Source organism: Ischnura elegans, chromosome 4, assembly GCF_921293095.1.
Source record: "Ischnura elegans chromosome 4, ioIscEleg1.1, whole genome shotgun sequence".
Classification (NCBI taxonomy): domain Eukaryota; kingdom Metazoa; phylum Arthropoda; class Insecta; order Odonata; family Coenagrionidae; genus Ischnura; species Ischnura elegans.
The window spans coordinates 17941239-17965090 of record NC_060249.1 but is presented as its reverse complement, the minus strand read 5'-3'; the positions used below and the strand labels follow the sequence as shown (position 1 = coordinate 17965090).

Sequence of the window (23852 nt, the reverse complement as noted above, 5' to 3'; positions counted from 1 at the left end):
TTTCCCTCAACTACCCAATGGCGCTCCAATGAAGAATGATTTCATGGTGGCGTTACAAACCCTATATATTCTATATTTATTATTACCCTTTATAATAACTATCTAATTGTATTGTTTATTTATGGCATTCACTGCAATATTGATTCTGCAGTGACTATTCCTTCAAATTACTGTATCGGAGAAATTTCATTCTTCTCTTTTCACTTTAACTTCCGGGATCACAGCACCGTGTTCTCGCAAATTGGCAGTGTTCCAAACTAAGTATTTCAACTGTCCGGAAATGCATGAACATAGCTTTTTCCGCTAACGATGATTCGGATGATCGTGAGCAAAAAACAAATGAGCAATGGGAACAGGGCATATGATCGCTTGGAATAATTTGATCCCTTGCGATAACACTATTCGGTACTATATCGAATTCAAGAGATTTCAATTAATTAGGTAAATGAGTCATCACAGCTTCTCTACAAATTGAGTGGCACCCCTTATCCTCTTGGATATAATTTGACTGTACGTTGTTGCATATTATTTTATTTGTCGCACACCGGAAGAACAAATAAACTCTCTTCTAGGATGCTGTTAACCTCATGGGAAGTTTAAAACGATTTAAAAGAAAGCAAGGATAACGGTAAAAATCACATAATTATAATTTCTTTACTATAAGGCGATGAAACCAGACATCTGGAACGAGACTCCAGGGCGGGCTCGCAAGGATACACTCCCGGGGCAGGGTCTATAAGCGCGAGCTTTTCACCTCTGCACCGCAGAAGGGGGAGGACAGGAAGGAGAAAGGAAGGAGGCGCCGCCGCGATAGGAGCCCGACGATGCCTCTGGGACGGGATAGGGAAGGAAGGGATGGGATGAGGAATCCCGCACCGTCACAAAGGCGGGCGGGTCCTACTACTAGCGAAACCAGGAAAACCGTTGCTGTGCCAGCGATTTTAGAGAATTATTCTTTGAGGAAGAATAATCCAACGATAAAATCGCAAGACGATGAAAAAAGACATCCAAAAAGCGCATTTTGCATATTATTTTATTGAAAAGTAAACAATTTCGTTTTTTTACCATGTTACCCTGCTTTATGTGCATGGCCTTAAAATGATATGCGACTGAAGACGAAGTGAAACTTCGTTTAAGATCATAAGGGGTGCAACACCATTGGTTTGAATACTTTTTGACCCACAGTGCATAGTTCAAGCTTGGATGGGCCGTGGCAGCCTCGTTTTGTTAGAGTGTAATGCCGCGGTGCGGTTTTCTTCATTTTGGTTTCTTTTAAGCAAGAGGGACAATATAAACATTTCCTTACATTACAGTTTAAAAATATTTTTTACATATAGCATGCGTAACTTCGAATGGGAAAAAATTTAATTTTAAAAACCTATGTGCAATGTGAAGTTGTCGTTTTCTCTACAAAAATACAATGAAATGCACCAATCAAATATTTTGCTCGTGACGAGATGAAATAGACAACCGTTTCGCCGTTCTCATAGTTTTCACATGTTCTTATTCAATATTTTGACCTTAGGAGCTAAAGGTTTACGTTTAAAAAATGTTTAATGATTTATCAATGTTGCCAAATAGACAAGGAGTAAAACGCTACATGATACTCATTCAGACTTTGCCAGGGTAATAACAGTGTGATTTTAGTAATTTTAGAAGGAGAGATATATTTATTCTACTAAACTACTACAGTATCTAGCATATTTCTCATTATCTCAATGTCTCATTACCCTATCGAGCTTCGGCAGGATTTTGTATAAATACTTCAAATTCAGCGTTCTACCTTTTTTGCGCCGATAGTAGAATGTAGAGTGGTTGGCTGATAATCGTAGGGACCGGTGCTAAAATTCCAAAAAAAGCCTTCGGTAAATCATAAATAAACACTTCTTAAGAATTGGTGCGAGGTGGATTGGAGTAGGAAAGGTAGGCCTCTCTATCCTAAATTTGTGATATTCATACGGCTAATTGTAAGTCTGGGGTGAGATATACTCCGACGTATCTAAACAAAACTTCGGCATGAATCACTGAGTGTGCACGATCAAGCAGGAAACCGTTTGGCGTGTAAAAGTTTCCGTAAGGAAATTTGGAAATGGGTGTGCTTCTTTTCCCGTGAAAACAACTTCAATAAATTGCTTTATGTCTGGAATGAAAAAATAATACCGAGAAATATGCTAAATATTGTAGTAGTTAAGTAGGATAAATCTATCTCTTCTTTTAAAATTACTAAAATCACACTGTTATTACCTTGAAAAGGTCTGTGTATGACATTTCATTAGTTTTTCCAAATAAAAAATAGAAGTTGATACAGATTCGCCAATTTATTACCTTTTCATTGGTAAATCATATATGCCTCTATTATGAATATCTAAATATATAATATGTATTTAAAATGTTTCTCCCATTAAGAGGTTTTCCGTGTTGTATTACTTCAACTTTTTAATACATTTTTCCAAGCATCAATGGTGCATATCTTTTAGCCCGTGAACAATTACAGCAGTTCCACGTAATGCAAATTCAGTTTCAGTGCATCCAGTGGTAGTAATTGGCGATCGCATTGGTAGGGCTATTCGAATTTTAGCGTAAAAAATAGCTCCGTTGAAAAACAAGACTAACTGCTTAATGTGCTTCCTGGGAACTACCAACTTGTTTTTGGTATTCGTTAGCTCCAGCAACCCGAAGAAATTCCTTGGCTACAAAAAATATGCTCCTTAATCACGGAAAATGGTTAAGTCGTAGAAAATTTTCTTTTGATATGAATAGAGTAGCTATTAAACACATGGTTTCGTCATAGATTCCTTGTCTTTGCCGGAGGCATATTACGCCGAATTGGGTCTCTTGATTTCACCTTCCAATCTCTGGTGTTAATTTGCTTACTCCCATATATGCATATTTGACCATACAATGCGGTGTTTCTGAAGGCATTAGGTAGCATTACATAATTACATGCAATTAATTATTAAAATATTAAAAATGTACCACTTTAATGTAAATTGCAACCAACCGGTTTAAATATTATATTCCTGAATCCACAACGGCATGAGCATCAGGCAATGCTATCAAATTCTATTTTCCCAATTAGACTTTTATGAAAATAAAAATGCGAGATAGGTAGATGGTTGAAATAGGTAGTGTCTTAGGATCATATAGAAGAATATGGCTTCAGTATGGGTTTCAAACAACATTTAAATAATATTGCACTAGAGAGTGAGATAATCTTCGGTGGAGAGTAATCAATGTGGTAATTTTTGAACTGAGAGTTTAAATAAGCTTTCTTTCGAGTGGAAATTAAACAGGGATCTTTAATGCTAATAAGGGCACAGACTGAGGTAATAAGTAGAATATTTCGTGTAAAACAATCTTAACCTTCGATAACTTTGAATTGAGTACCTTCAATAATAATAATAATTTATATTTGTTTTCTTAACGATGGAAAAATAATCTGTTACATGACAGGCTAGGAAAGTTTTTTTTTCTGGAGTACATTCTGGATAAATGGTCTTAATGCAGAAACCATTGATCCTTCACATTCAAGGGCTAAACTTTTGTTGAGTCGAGCTAGATTAAAAAAAACTGTGCAAGAGTAATTATTTAAAATGCTTCTTTCATTGAACAGCGACATATTTCAATAAAAACATGAATAAAATCAATCTCACTATTTTTAATTTATGATGACAATGAATATATTCGGCATTTTTTCAAGTGATGGAAATGTATCTCCTGCTATTTAAGCAAACTTGCGGTACGAGACGCGACGTGCTCAATTCCATATTAAAAAGACGCCATGAATCTCATTAGAAACTTAAGTGGAGAATGTTTTTAGCTCTTAATGATCGAAATAGTATCTGAAATGCTTTTACACTAATGCGGTTAGAAATGGATTCCTTGGGGGTCTACCGAAATTATTTATCTTGGTAAACGTTCACACCCTTTTTTCGAAGCTGAAATTACGCCACCATTTTGGGTGGACCAAGGTGAAAGTATTGTACTTGGTTACGCCCTCTCCCCGGTAATTGGATTTTCTCTACGAATGAGTAAATTTGAAAACCAAAATTATTAAGTTTACAATGCCCGAAAAATTAGATTGTATTAGTCTAACTTTGTCGTCTCTTCTTTCTATTTTTTGTTTCTTTTCCATAACAGAATAACTTTTTCATGACATTGGCATAAGTTGTAATATCAATGACTACTTTATTAGCCATCTACATAATCTACGAGAGTTATTCCTTTTTAGGTCCGATCGATAGTAAAATTAAAACCATAGAGGAAATTAAAAATGTTTCATTTGAAAAACTAAGCTGCATTAGTTCATCGGTTAACACTAGCATCCTTCCTTGACCACCTTCATCATAAACGTCTGTACGGCCTGCTTCAAAGTTTATGAGCCAGGTCCATACTTTGATTTCACTCATGAAAGTTTCACAGTACATGTTATTCATTCGTTAATGAATTTCGGCAGGCAGAATTATTGCTCACCTCAGCATGAAGAAAGCAAACTTCAGTAAGGAGTTCACTCTTGGCGGAATGTACTATTGTTGAATGCATGTTTAAGTGCTTTCTCCGTGTTATGAACTCAATAGCGACATAACAAGGTTGAAAGAGATCTCCTCATAAAATAACGGGAATTTTAGTTTTTTTTTAAATATTCATTTATTCGCGTGTATAAATGCTGTTGCATTAAGCAAAGTCCCCACTAGGTATTAATTAAATTATATGTTCAAAACCAATTCTTTCACTCACTCCACGTTTTCACCGATTCTTGATGAGCTGGGGCTTCCGTGGCGTCCATCATCTTCGATGTCTTCACGATCATCTTGGAAACGCTTATACCACTCGTACTAGTAAATTCTTGGTTTACTCATTAAAGGCTCACTATAGGCCTTTTTTAACATTTAGATCACTTGATTTCACATTATTTGGTGATTATTCTTTGCTTTCTTATCATTCTATTACCCATTTCTTCGACTACCATAGACAATGTAGAAAATGAATGCAGGTAAAACCTTTATCATACTTCTGGGGCGGGTATCCACATAATAAAAAAATCGGCAATCAAACTCTCCTTACTAGAAAATTTTTAAAATTCCCGTAACTGTTTTAACACACCGTTCTGTTGCTAGCGGTTGCACAATAGGTATGGACTGCGCATACATTTGCGCAGGCCTCAATGGGATTGGTTTTGTGATTTTAAGTTCGCGGAACTTGAAAAAAAAACCTCTTTGTATATCTGTTTCCGTCGCCCTGCAGGCATTGATGGCGTTGCGCAGGTGTTCGCTGCTGTCGAGGGCGCTGCCCGCCCTGCCCACGCCGCCCCTTGCGGCCCTGCTCCTCCTCCTCTTCGCCTCGTCGTCCGGCTGGAGCACGAGGGGCGGCGGCGGGGGCGGTGGCTTCGGCGACCTGCTCATGGCGTCCGCAGCGGCCGAGAGCGTGAGCGTCCCTTCGTCCATGTCCATGGAGAAGGCCGTCAACCTGGCCACCACGCTGCAGTGCCACCAGCGCAGGTACAAGTACCGCGTCTCCAAGAGCGACTCCATGGGCCGAAAGTGTTGGGACGACATCAGCGTCATGTCCTGCTGGGGAAGATGCGACTCCAATGAGGTACGGAGCAACGCTGTTCTTTCATTCACTTCATTTGCATGTGCTGCCCCGTGTTTCACAAGGAAGTGTATTCGGCCCACATTTCTTTCATTTTATAGATGAATGATGGAAAGGTTTATGTTTGTTAAATGTAGATTGCGCTCTTATTTCGTTCTCTTCGTTTGCATGTGCTGTCTGGTTTTCCTCATGGAAGCCTATTTGGCCTACATTTGTTTATTTCATGGATTATGATCGGCAGGTCATTATTTTACCCATTTCTTCTAACAAATTTAAATCTCTAAGCTCATAAAAACACGTCCAACCTTCGGCGACCTTTCTTTTCAATTCGCTTGTGAACTGCAGATTGCGCTCTTTCTTCTTGACACTCTCAGACGGGTGAAACAAAAAAAGTAAGTTGGCGCCTTATTCCTCGATTTCAAGATAAGATATTTCCATCTCATGAGCACATTTAAAAAAAATATCACGGTCGTGCGATTAAAACAGAAAAATTGAGTAATGTATACCCAAATTTAGAGTTGTCGTTAGGGTAGGTTACCTTTGATGTGATAATGGTGACGTCCGATATCCCACAAGGAAGATTTATCAACATTGCTCACTCCATGCGTAAATGACCTCATCTCTCGAATTAACATTACTAATTAGCATTAAAAACGGTTGATTTTCTAAAGACGCTGTCATCTAAAGTGAGATTGGTAAATTAACTGACCGAGAAATCCTATAATCGGAAGAAAAAATGGGTAGGATATTTTTACTAAGATTTTGAAACGTGCGCTAGCATTACACACCCTATCTCATAAAATGTTGATTTTTGTTACCGTTTTGGGCGAATTTCAATCGGTTTTCAAAATTTGTAGACGAATGCAATGTGGTCTCTTTAATCTCAATTTTTACAGAGTAATACTTACAATCGTGAGAAATAGTATTAAAAGATTTGAATGTTCATAGGTCATATCATTACGGGTACACATTTGAGTTGATAGTCCTAATAAAAGGTTATTTATTGATAACATTAGGATCCCACTGGCCGCCAGAGACGCTATTGGCGACTTATATAAGCATGTATTAATGCGCGGTGGGTGGCGACGCATCTAGAGGATGACTGAGGAATCATTTAGTGTAATATTCGTGTGAACAACAATGAGAGCTCTTAAGTGCGCCTGTGAGCATTGCCCCGAAAAATTAAGCAAGAATTTTCTTCGAAATAGCGGAAAAGTCTTTTTGACGTCATTTCTTAGTTAAAGCTCCCTATCACTGTAATTTTTTAGGGTACGTAGACTATTTTATAAATTATTCGTAATCTTTGCGTTCAGTTTCACTTTTTTACTAACTCAGGTGCAAAATATTAATTTTTGAGTGAGTGATACTTATTAAAATGATTGTTCTCTCTACATGTATAGGTTCTTTTAATACGTGTGTCTCGGAGATTCCAACGACTCCAATTCTTTTCGATTAGACGCTTGATAGGAAGATGAGGTTGAAAAACCTTACGCAATTTGTATTTGGGTATTAAGCTCTGCATTTAAGTGTGTACGCTGGATCCTAGATGTTTTTTTTCAATCGGCTGTATTGTTTCTAATTATCAACTACCGAACCGCGTTGGTTGCGGCAATGCGGTTTTGTAGTGCGACTCCTCAATAGTCGGTCGCCCGTCATCAATAGTGCATTGGTGTGGAAGATATGCTTGCTGAATGTCACGACAAATTTCGTTCGCCCAATGGGGAACGTGCAAAGTTTTTTTCTCAGCTTCTTTAACGCATGCATCTCAAAGAGAACCTCTAATAGTACTGAAATAAAAAATTACAATGGAATAGTTTTGAATATAATGAAACGTTTGATAATATTCAAATATTATGTTAATAGATATAATGTATCGGCTAGTGGATCTAAGAGGGTTAAAAAATATAGACACCCGTTTTTCCGTCTTTCAATTCGTCGCCTCAGCCATTTTAAATTTACTGATACTGAAGAAGAGTATCTAAGTAAATATCAAACAAATTATCTATTCCAATTTTAAAATTTTTATGGCTTAATGTGAACGTTTTGATGACCAAAACGATAATGCGGGCTAGCGTGAATATCAGCAGCATGAAAACTAAACTAAAAGCTCATTAAAATGGGCATTGTTCAATCAGCATGTTCAATCGAAAAAGAATATAAAAAAATTAAAATAGATTAGTTTAATTAAAAATTTGCCTATTATTTTTAATATTTTTATATAAAAATTACAGAATTATCTACGCAGTGAAATATGTCTCCAAGTTTTAATAGGTGTTTTCAGATTAACGGTTATTATTATTTCCATTTTTTAAATATTTCTCGATTTAAGTTTTTGATTAAAAGTTTAAATTTCTCAGCACTTCAAGTTTAAAGACTCATCACTTCAAGTTATTTAAATAATCAATATTAAAAGACAACGAAATTTTATTTACAATCATAGTTCTAAAATTTATCTTTTCAATTTACTGATAGTTAAATAATATGGGGACAATGAAAGGTATTTTGAATAAATTTCATGGAATCAAGATCATCGTTGATTCTTGGAATTTTAAATCATTACCGTTCCAAAATTTGTAAATTTTTATTGTAAATTTTAAGGGCACCCTTTCATTTTTAGTTATTTAATTATCGCTTCACTTGGCCTATGATCTTTCACTATTGTGTGGAAAATTTAGGCAATTGAAAGTTATTCTGTAATATATTCCTTAATAATTTTGTGAATTCTTGGAAATTTAGAGTCTATCACGAGATGCTTTAGAGATGGTTATTTTGAAGAGTGTTCTTTTCCCATAAATCATTTCAATTTCCCTTCACTCGTTGAAAGACGCGCTTCCGTCGCGGCCAAATTTTGATTCTATTCGAGTAAATATAAAGCTGACTGACAAAGTATTTGGAAGAAGCGACCGACAACTGAGGTCATTATCGTCGGGCGGAAAGGGTAGGAAAAAATGATGGAGGAAATATAGCGAAGATCTTAGCCTGCTCTAAATGAAAGGTAACAAGGTGACTATGGCCTGACGTCCCATCCGACGGACGGAGTGCAGACTGGAAGTCTCCTCCACAAAGCACTCACCACCGCCGGCATTCGAACCCTAATCCACAGGGTGGGAAGCTAGCACCATTACCACCACATCAAGCTGATCGCCTTAAGCTTCCCTAGTGTATTAGGGAGTTCGGTGCAATAAATAGGCGGGTGAAATCTCATCGCGTTAATATCCGCCATCGCAAGCATCCATGAGGAGACCATGCCCCCTAATCTTCCCCGACCACCCTCCTCTCTCTCTCTCAACCCCCCCACCCCGCGACTTGCCTACCTATGACGTCATCGACACTCCAAACAGCCCCCTCCCCCCTCCCTCTCCCATCTACCTCTCACACCCCCCCTAAACCACCCTCCCACGCGGACTTCATCACGGAAAGATATTGAAGGAGGAGATTTTGAACGCAATGCCTACGAAATATAGGTTAATAGGCTCGATTATAAATTTTGGCTTATTGTCCAATGTAATAGAGATTAACCCTCTTTGCTATTGCCAACTAATTGAAGCTTTGCCAGCGAGAAACAGTAGGGGTATCGATCAACTCCAGTAACAAAGGACTCAGTCAGTATTTATGGAAAGTAAGTGAGCCTTCCTTTTAAATATTTCAAGTGAAGCTCTGTATTTTGCCTGTTCAGACTAATTGTTCCATAGTTTTGAGGCAACAGCTGTAAAAGATTTTTCGATTGTCGTTTTCCGGAACCGGGGGCATAAAAAAACCATCCAAGTTCTGAACGCGATAAAAGAATACACGGAATTCAACCAAAAAATAAATATACTTGTGCTTAAATGTCCGAAAAGCTTCAATCATTTATTGAAATTCTACAAGACAATAATTTGAAGATAATACAAATGATTAAAAGAAATATGAATGAAAAAAATTATTTTTATTTTGAGCTAGACCATTCAAGTTTTGGGTAAAAGCTGATCTATAATGAATACTATACAAATGTTTTTTAGGTTCACAATTTGGATGTATTTTTAAGGCCGTAGGACTTACGTATGACGGTAGGTCGACGCCATGAAGGCAATCTTACGTCAAAGGAGGAGCCGTCTATGAGCGGGAAGGGGGAGGTTGCTCCTTCCGCCATATTAATAAGGTCGATGGGCGAAGCCGAAAGACAGAAGACTCGGGTGACGCGACGTGTCGTGTGGCTCACATCCGCTATATTTAATCGTCGCCAGAGACGTCTCGATATCAAGGAAGAGGCGATTTTGAGGGCGTGGGAGGGTTTGTCAGGTGTTAGGGCCAAGGGTGAGCGGAAGGGGTGATGTTCGTCTATAATCCCTCTCGAATGCCATGGGACTAATGCATGCTGCCGATAAGCTCATAGCTTGAATTTGCAAGCATTGATTATTTCCGGGGGAATTTCCGATGAATTGCTCAACGTTGCTGTGGTGTATATCTCCATGCTAACCCCAAAAGAATATAAAAAAAAAATGTTTTTAAATTTAAATATTCAGTGGACAATGGATTACAATTCAGCAACAACAGCTCAGATAATATGGCAAACCTATTTGCAAGGCTAGTTAAAGATTTTTATGCTATTTTAATAAACGCTGAACAAGTCACGACATTGGAAGTTGTCGATTCTCCATTCGCGGAACGTAACTTCTGCACGCTTACTTCATCCGGTGGTGGCGGAGGTAAGCATGGGCGGATCTAGGGGGGCGGGGACGGGGGCACGTGCCCCCCCCAGACCTTTAAAAAATATGCAAGATTTTTAATACAGTCCCAAAATCATTGCGTTCGTTTCGTATTACGGGGTATCCTTGTACCCCCCAGGACAAAATCCTGGATAAGGCCTTGCTTGTGCCCCCCAGAAAGAAATCCTGGATCCGCCCCTGAAGGTAAGGGAAATGCTGATGTTGCAGCATGAAATACTCTAGCCAGGTCCATTTTTTCCCGTAGGCTTATTATCACCTTCACTGTGTGCCCCTCTCTTTCCTTTTGGTACACTAACACAAACCTCAATCTTGCGCACCCTCCTCAGATAACTGATTAAATCCAGCCAGCAGTAAGTCAAACTCTTGTGACACACTGAGTCCTCAGCGAAGGTTTTATTATTTTTATGTAAAAGTACTGCCAAGCAGCACTTGGAGAAGCAATATGAAAACATAGCCGCTCTCCGATCGGCACGATAATAACGCAACACAAGAATCCCGATGACGAGTCAAACAAAACCCATACTTGGAAATGCACGCAGCTTGCTGTGAATTGCGATTGAAGCTTCTTGGCCCATGCGCAGACAGCGATATTCAGATTTAGGGTATCAACCCATTTTTTAAGACGGCGAGTGGTCTGTAGCGATGTATTGAGAAAAAGTTTACAGAATAGGCACAAGGTAAACGCATATTATCATTCTCGAATCTTCTCCTCGCGGTCCACAATGTATTACTCACGAGCGCGTGTTCCTGCAGGAAATAATGGAATTTGAATTAAACCCGCAGCCCTACAGTAGGCAACTCTAACTTGCCAAGTGGCCGATGCACTTAAAACCTCCCTTCCAAGTTTCCCCACCGGAGATGCAGAGTGAAACAGCGCGGCGCGGAACAAAGTGAGGCGGCAAAATTCATGTGTATTATTAGCTAGCTAAAATCGATCGTCTAGACTCGATTTTTATCGATGTAAAAATGCCGAATTAGATTTAATCGAAAATCCGAGTGAAATAACCGACTGTGTGATTTTCGTTCAACGTTCCGTAGGCCAAGCGGCAATAGCCTAACTCTACGTATTGAGTTCCAATTAACACGGAAAAATGACTGAAGTTTTGCATTCTTGAAGTTTTTTTATTACGATATTAACGTTTTACTTTAAGGACCATTATGAATATAATACGCCGAAACGAAGCTCATATTTGGTCCTTGGGAGGTATACCTCACCCTCTGAAATGCCGTGTGCAAGTTCCTAACACCGTCTTTTTAAGAACCTTCCAGAATGTATACTCGGTGCTACAATATACAGGGGATTTCAGGAGGAATATGCAATACTTTAGGAGGTGGTAGGGGAGAAAACTTGAACATTGTTTGGTCCATAAACATTGTATCGCATCTTTTTAGTTACTTAGATATGGCAACGCAAAATATTTTTGGATTCACGTCACAGTTAGCATGAAAACGGTTTTTCTTTGGTTTCCAGCCTTTTCGACAGCTTATATAATGCTCTACCTTTTCAAGGACATTTAATAATTCTGGTTAGGAGAAAATGTGCGATTTTAATCGTCGAAATAATTAATATTTGAGTTTTCGCGCCGTGGAGACTATCGGCGTGGAAGACGGCGTTCGCCGCATGTCGCGAAAAATGCGCCCGGTCGCCTTCACCATTGAATTTTTACTGTCGGCGCCCATGACTAGCGGCGACACTAACTTTATTGGGGTTACTTCTTTCCTCCTTAGTACGTGGGACATACTGATGGTGTCAGAGCACGTAATTTATTATTCACAATAATTACCTACGAGCGTGCTGCGGCCGCTCCCAGAGGGCTTCCCCCGCTCTTTACAATGCAGGTCCACAGAGGGATAGGCGCGTTTCTAATTTTAAAATGTCGAAAAAAAAGGCAGGGTCTTATGTAGAAATTTAATTGGAATGTTCATGTACAAATTGAGGTCAGAGGACCTCTTTAAACACAACAATGGAAGTAATTACACTATCCTCTTTTAAACGCACATGATGACTCATACTTACGTATCAGCAGGAGACTTGCATGTGGAATCAGCCGCATTTTGATAAAAGTTGTTTAAAGAATGCGAGATATTGTTGCAAATGAACAAATGTATCAGTTTTTGCGCCGTTAACGTCAGGATATTTACCGGTTTTTGTTTTTTTTAATTATTTAAAAACCAATTTTAGGAAACAATAGCAATATTTATGAAGTAAGATATGCCGCCGCATGTTCTCTGATAAGTTCTGTGCATTTTGGTACCTCATTTGTAGAGTTTGGTTGCGTATATGTTGAGAAAAAGGTATCTATACAGTACAAATAATATAGATTTTATATTTCACACGTTTCCCACTTCTCTGCGTCCAAATATCCCCATAATCTCATTATCACATCCACCTTATAAGTGGAACGTCCAGTTGGTGGAAATCATGCTCTCATAACAAAACAAGAAGATGAGCCCTTTGAGCTCACGTAAAGTGTTCTTGCCAATTTAGAGACGCAGAGAATATTTGACTTCGAAGAGGAAGTTTACTGGAACTAGATTGAAATTATACCGGTGATGCGAAATTATGCGGAGAGAGTGTACAGCCATATATAGTGGAGTGATTGCACATTATTTATGCTTGCGCTTTATTTTGCTTTTTGGCGGCATATCGTCAAACAATCAATCGTTTATAACGAAGAATCACCACTGAACTGATACCATAGCGTAGGAGGATTTAGTCAAATTTCGCTGAAACTCGGAAAAGTAGTTTAACGAGCTGAAAATTGGTGAAAATGAAATTTGGGTATTATTATTCAAAATCCCTAAATTCCCTAAGAATTCCTCCTGAGAAACTTGTCCCCGCCTAGGGAAATTTGCCGCCTTTTTAGATTGCCTAACGCACATCCCTTTAAACGCCATTACTTCGTATGTCGGAGTGCCAGAAATACCAAGTTTTCTAAAACCTGTTTACACAACAGTACACAAAAAATTTTAATAAATCAGAATACAGTGACAATGGTATAAATACTTTTAACACTTAGCGTACTATGTGCGTCATATAACGCCACGTGAAATCCTTTGATTTTTGCTACGGGGGTAATATTACGCCATCAGTCTTTTGAGGAGTCGTAGTTTGCCATTTTTTAAACAAAGTGGTACTAAAATTTAAATAAAGAAACGAAATAGGTAAAATTCATTCCTTAAATTGATACCAAAAACATTTTCCTCGCATGCAAGGTTAGTTGTTAACAAAAAACCAATAAGTATTGAAAATGGCCGAAAAGTATTGAAGCGTATGAGGTCACCAAAGAAGTTAAAACTGACCTCCGACCTCTTCAGTTAAACTAATAGAAAAAAATCCAGCTAAGTATTGTGGAGCACATTAAAATTCATTGATGTTTGCAATTTATTTTTCTCTTATCCATAAAATGTGCACGTGTTACCCGGCATGTGGTGTGCTGAAAAGCGCTGATGCTCGCCCACGGTGACTTCGAATGTGATTTTTGGATCAATGCTCGTGCATAATCATTTATAGCTAATTTAAATAACCATTTCATCTAAAGCACTTTGAAATATAAAAAAGTATTATTCTCAAACCGCGAATGAAACCCTTGCCGCTCAGTAGATTCCTTGAGGAGCTATGGAGATTTCCTTAATGTATAGTTTGGAAATTTCAGATCCTTATTTTCTCTATATCCCGCGAATACCGGGCTAATAATTCTAAGGGATAACTTAACATGATGGAATGAATAGAGTAGGGAGGCAAAGATCAACCTAAGGTTGGGATAATTTATTTTTAGCGAGGAAACCCCATGATGCGTAAAATCGCAAATGCGATAAATGCGATATGGATGCGATGTGCGCAAATAAATGCGAAATAGATGCGATGACTGGACTTCTATGATATTTTTACGCAAATTTGCCTTTTCGACGGCAAAATTCGTGCATTTTGTGCCGAGCGCAGTTTAAATGCTCCGCCGACACTCACCGCTTTAAGCATGTGAGCGACTGGCCAGCTGGTAGTTGGCTGGGACTCAACGTGGCCGCGAACTACAAGTGGACGCGGGCAAGCTATACCTCCGCCACTATATGAATAATTCCTTAATATATTATTGTTCTACAACATAATTATTTAAAATATTCTGTATTTTGCCATATAACTGTGCTTCACTACATTTTATCGTCATCTACCTCATTATGAAAATAGAAAAATAGACGTCACAAAATGCGATAAACTGTCATTGAAAGTGCGATAAAATAAAAATGAAAGTGCGATTTTCACGTATCTCTACCCATGATGTATTATGCTCATATATATACGGGTAATAAAATATACGATGAGGTATAGCTGCATTTAGCGGCTATACCTCGAGCATGATTCATCATACTGATTCAGGATATGGTACTTAACGTTTTTTCTATTTTCCAAAATTAGGTGGTTGTGTAAAGTTCTATATTATTCTCCAAGTCGGAACATATGCTGTGATAACGGAGTCTTACCTGACTTCATCCAGAATGATAGATGATTACGGAAAGCTTTTCCAAGGATACAAAACAGCTGAAGACATCATGACATCAGCCTCTGTTGCAAGTATCGCAACTGCATCAGGAATGGACTTAAAGAATACACAAGAAAAAATAAAGCCGTCAAATTATTGGCTAAACACTTTGAGAAAATAAAATAGTATAAACGATGTAATGCCACTAAGGCTAATAATGCTAGTCCATACGCACCGCGTCTGGGACAGTTGAAGCCAGAATTTAGCTAATTACCTACGGCAATTCACACATCACCGAAAATTTACTTGAAATGAGAAAATACGTGAAATTCTATTAAAATAATAGTATATTTGGTTGTAGAAAACTTTCGAATTGTATCCAAATATCGTATCGTGGTCGTAGCCTCATCCTTAATTTATGAACTGGGAATGGTATTCAAAGTTGTACGATTTCCAGTGTATTAAAAGGGAGACCAGCTCTGAAGGTCCTCAAGATGGCCAAATGCGCTAGTTCTTGGGTGTATCAGATTTACGTTGTTTACATCATCACTACCGTTAGATTAATCGTAATTAGTATTTTTTCGTGACGTATAATTCCATGGGAACTTACATTTTTTTCTTAAAATTTTCAGGTTGTGTAGAATAAACGCTAGGTTGTAATTACCATTATCTCAAGTAAACATTTTACCTTCGAGTAAAAAATAAGGTAAATTTTACTTGTTGAAGATAGACGTAATTGTTAACTAGAGTCTATCATTTATACCCAGTGTACCCTATACTGTGCTCTTAGCCAGATCGCGTATAAAGTGGTCACGATAACAAAAACTGGTTATACAATTTAAAATGGAAATATTCGGGTGAAAACAAAAGGAATAAGTAAGTTGTTCTAAAATTTAACGTTTAAAACCGCGTTATTTCCTTATATTTATTAAGTTTTTACGAGAAATGATTGCGATTGTTACCGAAGTAAAATTTTATCCTCAAAATAAAAGTGCTGCACTGCCTTACCAACAACCTACTCAGCAAAAAAAACTGGTAAAGGTTATTTTCCAATGTTTGAGATTTAAAACGCATGCTCGAAAGCGTACAGTTTAGGGTGCGAAAGTTCTGGCTGAAGTATGAAGGCAACGTGCAACCCTGCTCATTCTTATTCTATTACTTTGACATAGCCATTACGATTAACTTGGAACAAAATGTTTAGAAATCTTATACCATCTTTTCAGTAGATCAAAAATATCGTGCTTGAAAGTAAACAGACTTGATTTGTGTGAAAAAAAACTTTTGCGCAAAAGTTCTAAACTGGTAGACATACTAGGAGACTTTTGGATTTCCTCAATTTCAGATTTTAGTTTTCACTATCATTTCGATTTTAATTACGTTCCAGCTTCAAATTTGTGATCAATGTTAAAACTCAGAGGCTGCCTCGGAAAAAGGAAGGACGTAAGGATTTACAAAAAATTATATTCTTATTGGGTCCTAATGATCATCATACAATCATACACTTCCTTGACTAGGAGGGTAAAGTTCACCGTGAACTAAGGCAGAGGAGCGTGGGCCTCATAACTTCAGAGTATGATGTTATAGATTTCTTTTCCCTGGCCGCATCGCACTTCGAGGAATTACTTAAGGGAATGTGTGGAAGTCTCATCAATGATTCGAACTCGGGAACCTGCAATCAGGTGTTCAATTTAAGAGCTAAATCCATTATGCTACCACGATCCACTTTTCTTAGTACATGCATATACAGGCCGAATATGTTCCAAACCTAGAAATCCAAACGCATATTGAGGTGAGAAGGGAAGACATCTTCGATACCGGTTTTTGAAGATCTTAGGTAGTTATTGATGGGGATGAGATCGTGTGCTAACCAACCAAAGCCTAAGAAAAAGTGTAAATTTAGAGAAAGAAATAGCTATAAATGTAAATTCAAGACGTGACGAAAAATTATCTTCACAGCCTTGGGAAGATTATAGAAAAGATAGCGTTGACAAGACGTCATCTATCGTTGTTCTGAAGAATTAACTGCTGACTTCCGCACGCACTATCATTTCAGTAAATAGTGAATGAAACGCATAAAAATATAACTGCGACAATGCGCGTTCTAAAAAAGTCACGCCTACCCTACCCGTGTATGCCAAATCGACCTAATCTAACGCCAATTTTCGCGTAAATATTTTGTTTGAATGCCGCCATTCACGTATCGGTACTGGAATTCTGGAATTGCACGCTCCCCGTGAAAGTTTGCCCTCTGTTCATTCTCCGTTACACAACACTGTGTCTCTCTCCGTCATAAACTAAGACGCCACACCGTATCTCTCTACGTTTTTGAAATAGTAACTCACGAGTTAGGTTAATGGCACGATTTGGCCAAAACTAAAAGAGCTCCGATAAGCCTGAAAATTGGTTTCACAAAGTATAACGTTGTCTAGATTAGAAAAATGGAATTTTTGAAAAATCTATTTTGTTGTCACCCAAATGCCCCTTCACAGCTTTGCCAACTGATCCAATGTTTCCAATTTATATTAGAAGCATATGGTCAGTTGGCAAAGCTGTCATAGATAGAAAATTGAAAATTTAGTGATTCGAAAAAATTTCCTAGGGTTTTAGACAATTTTAGAGGTGGTCGAAACACTAATTTTTCTATTTTCTATCTATGACTGTGTTGCCAACTGCCCCTATGCCTATAATTTATGGGGCATTTGGGTGTCAACAAAATCGATTTTTTTAAGACGATCGCAAAATCAATTTCGGAGATATTTTTCCCGTATAACTTGGAATTGGAAAAAAATTAGAATTTGGTTTTCCTTTCTTCGGACGTATTCAATTTAGGTAAATAAATACCTTCTACTTAATTGATACCCATACAGGCAGACTGGTGTCCCAACTCGTCCCACAAAACGCTTATCGATGAGGGTAGTGGAATTGTTGGATAGGATGTAGAATACTCCCATTATTTGGCATGCTGAGGAAGGGAACGCTTGGGAGGGATTTGAAGATTTCCGGTGGATCGTCTATCATTTCTAAAACTTCCCAGAATTCAATGCGGTGGGCCATTGTGCGGGTGGGATGTCGCGAGAAGGGACATGATGTCGCCAGAGATAGGCCGGGCAGGTGGGCGGGAAAGGGTACAGGGAAGAGGTATGAAGGGAAAGCGGGCGAATAATGCATGAATAATGCCGAGGGAGGATGAGAGAGATTCGCTCCCGCTAAGCCAAGCTCACCGCAGAATAGACATCCGGGAAGACGGCATGGAAATTCCGTGGAAATGATAGAGCGCGCATGAAAAAAGGATGTAAGCATTGCCGAAAAAATGTTGTCCTTATCGAATCCTGTTGACAATCATGCGTCAATCGACACTTTTTCACTGAATTCCACCAATAAATAAGAGTGAGATAGGCATTGAGACTGATGCTTGTAGGAATAAAGTAGTTCTCTCAGCCTCCAGAGGATGATACTGGCATAGGTCTCATGATATTCGTGAAAGTAAGTTTTTTCAAATTATCATGTGAAGTGCTAAGGACTGGTGGCCTTTCGATTTCGTTAACAAAAATCATCGATGAAAACCTCGTAAAACTACATATGGAGTAAATTCTGTTCGAAATCACGAAAATCATGGAGCATTAGGGATGCATAAATGCAATTGAATTTTTATTCTTTCGCTCTATTCTTTAACTAAAGTAAGGAAATGGTTTTTTTGAATTATCATTATCAATTTCATTTAGAGCACCCATTACTCCAAAAAAGTCATTAAGGAGAAATGATTTTTTTAACCTTCTTCTTCAGATATTTTCATCCCCTTCCTTGGTTCCCTCTAGGATTTGAAATTTGTGAGGGTTTTGTGGGATTTCGCTAGTGTTGTAACCGGTATGATGAAAAATACATTCGTGAAATCATGAATCGATTTTTGGAAAGTGGGTGGCAGTTGATATCATCGGATGGAAGGACTCGCCGTCGGAAGGAAACGATTGGATTTTCGGCGGCACCACTTGCGACTCACCTGCTGATAGGGGCGGCAAAGAGGAGTTCCCCGTAACGCGGGCGAAATATATTCAAGGGAGTTCTTTGCTGTGGGAAGTGCTTTTTCTGTTCTCAAGGGGAAAGTCTTCTTCAAGGAGTGACATGAGTGTCGTCGGCCGTTAAAGTAGTCGTGAGTGCAGGTAGAATGAATATATAATTCTTCATTCCAACTAGCTTAACCTTTATTATAACGATATGATTAGATAGGAACCCCCAAAGTAGAAGTATGGTAAAATATTTCTTTCGCAGCTATTGAACTATCCCAATAAATACCGATATAAAATGTTGATAAATAATTAAGTGCTTGTATGGTTGTATGAGTAATTGGATAAATGCATGAGGACTTGAAGTAACATATAACCCCTCCGAGGCATACACATATAACAGGGTGAGTTGGAGTATTCTTTGATGAACCGCAATTTGAGCATTCATTTGTTCAATCGTATTCGAGCTCTCAAATAGGATTGAACAAATGAATACTTTCGAAAAAATTCTAATTCACAATGTTCCTACTTGAAGAGAGTATACTAGATTAGTTCTTTATTTTCAAATTTTAGCATTCACTACTAAATTCTTACCACAAATGGCTTGAAGGGCTACCGAAATTATTTTTTTCTTTTCAATCCCTTGATGTTTTTTTTACCACTCATTTAACGGGAGAAAAAAAATCACTACGTTTCTAATCAAGGATGTGTAAATAATAGGAGTTTGACGTAGGTATTGCCATTTGTTTAAAAAATAGTGAAGTATCTCATATGTCATTTGTGAATTGGAGGAGAATAATTTTCTCATCTCAGGAGTTCACGAAATTTGTGTAAGCCCGGGAAAGGATTCATTGTAGATCTATCCTTGAGATTCTGCGAATTTTAACTCTCTCCTGAACGTTTTACATCTATCTTAATTCTTGATGAGATTTTCAGAACATCTTGAGCTTATTCCATAATTGCTTCTTAATAAAATTGAACTGCAGGAGAAACAACTAATCGCGGTAATTTTTTTATTTATTAGAGCGCATTTAATTTGGCAATGTATACGTCTATTCTTCTTCTTAACTACGCAACATTTCAAATGTAGTTAAAAATACATAATTTCATCTCGTAATTTTGACGTAGAATGAAAAATGTGAGCAAATCATCTAAGGAACTGCCGCGGCATGCCGTTATTTGTAAAAAGGTACAGAGTGAAGCTATCCTTGAGCTTATGCAATTTGCAGTACCATACTGTGCATTCTACAACCGCCAGAACTATCGGCCCAAAATGGTGGCTTCCGATGGCAAAAATTATTTTGTTCTACAGATCCTAAAGTTATTATCTTTCTCCAACATCGTAATGTAGTACTTAGGTTACAAATAAAGTATTTAAATATATCAGATTCAGTATAATACCTCCAGAAGCTGAAGAAGTCTCTGGTTCTATTAGTATCCAAGTAAGATTATCCTGGGGAATATAGAATTTATTTTCGTTCTCAAACATCGTAATGTACTATTTACGCTATAAATAAAGCATTTTCATATCTCAGATTCAGTATGAAACCTACAGAAGCCGAAAGTCTCTGGTTGAATTAGTTTCCGAGTAAACTCATCCCGGGGGATATACAATGCATGGGCCTCCCCGGTATGCAACCATTGCAACAATCGGAGAAAAATGGCGGCTAGGGCAGCGAGCATCATGAACGTTGTAAGGGTGGTTGAAATTTACTTTTTCCCCATCCTTTTACACAGTGTAGTTTGTTGATGAAGAATTTTGAGTGTGTAATCATCACCAGTGGTTAACAATCACAGTGGTCACATCCTTCTTAATCTATTATCCATATATTTTGTTCAATGTCTTCCTTTTACGTTCTTGCCATTTACATGTCCTTCGTCAATTATCTTTAGTATCTTCTGGCTCTAACCATAAAATCAACACTGCTCGTAAGCCATATAACTAGAGGATAATCCCCAATTTGAAATATCATATAAAAGTTTTACCATCCGAAAATTCCTGAATAACGTCAAAATATGCCAGATGACACCTCAAGGTGATAATTTAAGTCTAACCGTGCCAATGAGGTTCAGTGCAAAATATAAGTCAATATTTCAGTTCAGATTTTGGATGTGCTGTTATGAACAATTGACTTTTACGATATTTATTTACAAAAATTCATCGACCGAAGTGGTGATTACTCATAAAAATAAATAATGGATCAATATTTAAAATAATGTATTTATCATAGAAAATAAATATTTTTTTATTTAAACAAAAAAATGGAGACCCTGCTTTTGGGAATACCCTCGTATCTTTGTATTGTGGTGCGTAAACGCTTAAAAAGCCATTTGTTTGAAAAACATACGTGTTTATTCTCATAAAGCTTGAATTTTGCTGAAGCCTCAAGCTATGAAGCCATCATATCCGCTAATCCCGAGGGCAAGGGAGAGATTCAGCGAGTAACTCCCAAAACAAGCTCCGAAATTCTCACATTCTATCCTTTTCTGCAGGAATATGGATTGCATTGCTTTTCATGAATTAAACAACGAATGCTCACTTCATGTAAGTGTGCTTGTGAGCTTTATGACTTTGACATCAAGCTTGGTAACGTGAGAAGCGGGAAAGGAAACTATATTTCACTGAAGAAGGATGAGGTGTATTTCGTGTTAAAGCCTCTTGCTGAAATCATACCTTGATGTTTTTTTCCCGTGATTCATGTCATCAGATTACGTGGGCATGGATTAGCCGATTTCAATGCTGGTAGGCGTAAAGTTAACCCTCGAAAATCCTTCCGTGCCGATTATTTTGGTTTACAGGATGAGGGAAAACTTAAATGCTTACCGAGAATGTGCAAAGTTCGTCGCAGTTGTCGCTTTATTTCCCGGAGTGTGAAACAACAGCTTGGATTAGCCCGTCGCTTGACTCGGCGGACCTGACAGATTATCCAAGCGTATTCGGAGAATCGTGACTTCCAGGAATGCTATCGCGGAAAACGCTACTCTTGTCGACTCGAATTTGGGTGCATCGTGTTTAAGTTACGTAAAGTACAGAAGAATGTATTTTCAATAAAATGCAGTTTCAGGCCCTATTCTGGAGATTGTTTTTCAATTTATTAAAAAATATTTTAAACTTGAAAATTTTAATTTTATTTGCTTTTAAGTGCACAGCGCATTTCAATAATTAATGTAATCACAAGGTGCAGTACATTTGAAATTGTTCACAATTTATTGTTGTTTTTCCAGATAACTACAGTGCCTTAGTGTTTGATGCAGTCGAAATTTTTAATTTAAATTTGATTGATTGCATATACTTAACAGCAACAACAACTAGGTGCAGGACAGTTGGTGTTGTTAACTCCTTATTGTTTTCGTTCTCAGATAACTGCAGTGCAGTAGTGTTTGATATAGTTGAAATTTGGAATCTAAATATAACTCATTGCACTTAACAGTCGTAAAAACTAGTAAACAATAACAACTCTATTAAACCTGACAATTACATAAAATTATTAAGAATCTTTTCGCATTTAAAGGTAAATAAATGTGTAGGAAGTACAAAATATTTTTGAAATGGATACAAGTATTTTCAGTTTCATTTCATTCGTCTGAATTTATCAATATTAATATTCTCAATGGTCAGCGATCTCATGATACCTTAATGAATAGAAAAAGTTTTTAATTAAACGGAGAGTTTCACCGTGTTTTAGTGGCGGAATCCCGACGGTTTCAACAATCTCTGTCCTATTTGTCCAATTTGCCTTTGGGATTGATATGGAAGTGTTAACATACGCGGGGGTTTTAGCATCAAAAAGTCGGAAAAAGTTGTATATAAAGTAGTTTATTCTTTCCATTCATGTATTTAAATCTGAATTCCGTGAGATTAATAAAACGAAATTTGATCGTAATTCTCAGAAGGTCCAAAATTTAAGGCGTCGTTAAATTGCTAGTTTATGTTAAGATTTATTCTCTTTTCAAAATTCAATTTTATATAAACGTCTTTAGAAACTAATCTTGCTAGTAACCATCATCTGAAATTCTAAATAACTTTCAACCATTAGTTAAGTCAACCTAAATGCTGATTTGGAAGCTAGAGGGTGGGGTTCCACACCGAAATAAGCATAGGCGTCTTGAGTTTCACACATTCAGGGGGCCAATTTCTTTCCATGGATCACCTACCACACAGAGGATTTTATTTAAATGTGTACGTAGGATTTGATTTTGGGACCCTCCAAAAGGCAGGCAAGTGCTCTACTTTTCTCAAAGGGTAAAAATAGATACACAGATTTATTGCTTATAGCTATTACGAATTGAAACAAGATATACATTATTATGAATACAAGGTAGTTTGCCTCGAAAAAAATATCACCTTTTTCGCTATGAGTAGATCGGTTTAAAGGCAACGGATTAAAAATAAGGGTAATGAAATGTATCTCTTGATTTTTGAAAACCCTTAAATAAGAGGCAATAAAATCAAAATTTGGAGTGAAAACTTTGCGAGGATAAAATATTAGACAAAATGGCGATGAGTTTTAGGAAATTTTAACCTAATGTCCTCCTCATAATCCGTCTAGAATGATGCCCATAGGCCATAGAGTTTACTACTAGAAAAATATCTTAACTTTTTACGTTAGTTTTCATGAGAACACAACTAAGGATAAGTAGCAAAAGAAGTATTTTCATGAATATTGACAATTTAAATTCAGTACACGAGAAACTTTTAAAGAATATAGGTAGCATTAACCAAATGGATTAAAGGGAAACAAAACAATGCAGGAAAAATTTCACAGTAAGAGAAGCTATTCTCCATTTCCCGCCTCCAGGGCAACGGCAAGCTAAGTCTGTTTATCGATAATGAGGGTCAAATCGTTCAATATACATTTCTACAAACAAATGAATGAGATTTTGTTGCACTAGGAGCATGACCTCTAAGAGAAAAAGTTATTTATTATTCAAATGAGACGATAAAATTAAACAATTAACTCATTACTTATAGTCAATTTTGCTACGCAATATAAAAACTACTTATTTCGGTGTAAACTATTTGATCAATTACGTTTTGATTGCATTAAGAGTACAGTCATACTTGTAAAATGAAA

The 23852-nt window shown here is 37.5% G+C and overlaps 1 protein-coding gene across 1 annotated transcript in view; it reads left to right on the top strand.

The window, feature by feature from the left end:
- The window catches only part of LOC124156833 (thyrostimulin beta-5 subunit), a 60664-nt gene that overhangs the window by 9410 nt on the left and 27402 nt on the right, over positions 1-23852 (top strand). Inside the window, exon 2 of the mRNA XM_046531335.1 lies at positions 5245-5595. Coding sequence (XP_046387291.1) covers positions 5251-5595 — 345 coding nt within the window. The 5' untranslated portion in view covers positions 5245-5250. The remainder of the gene's footprint in view (positions 1-5244; positions 5596-23852) is intronic.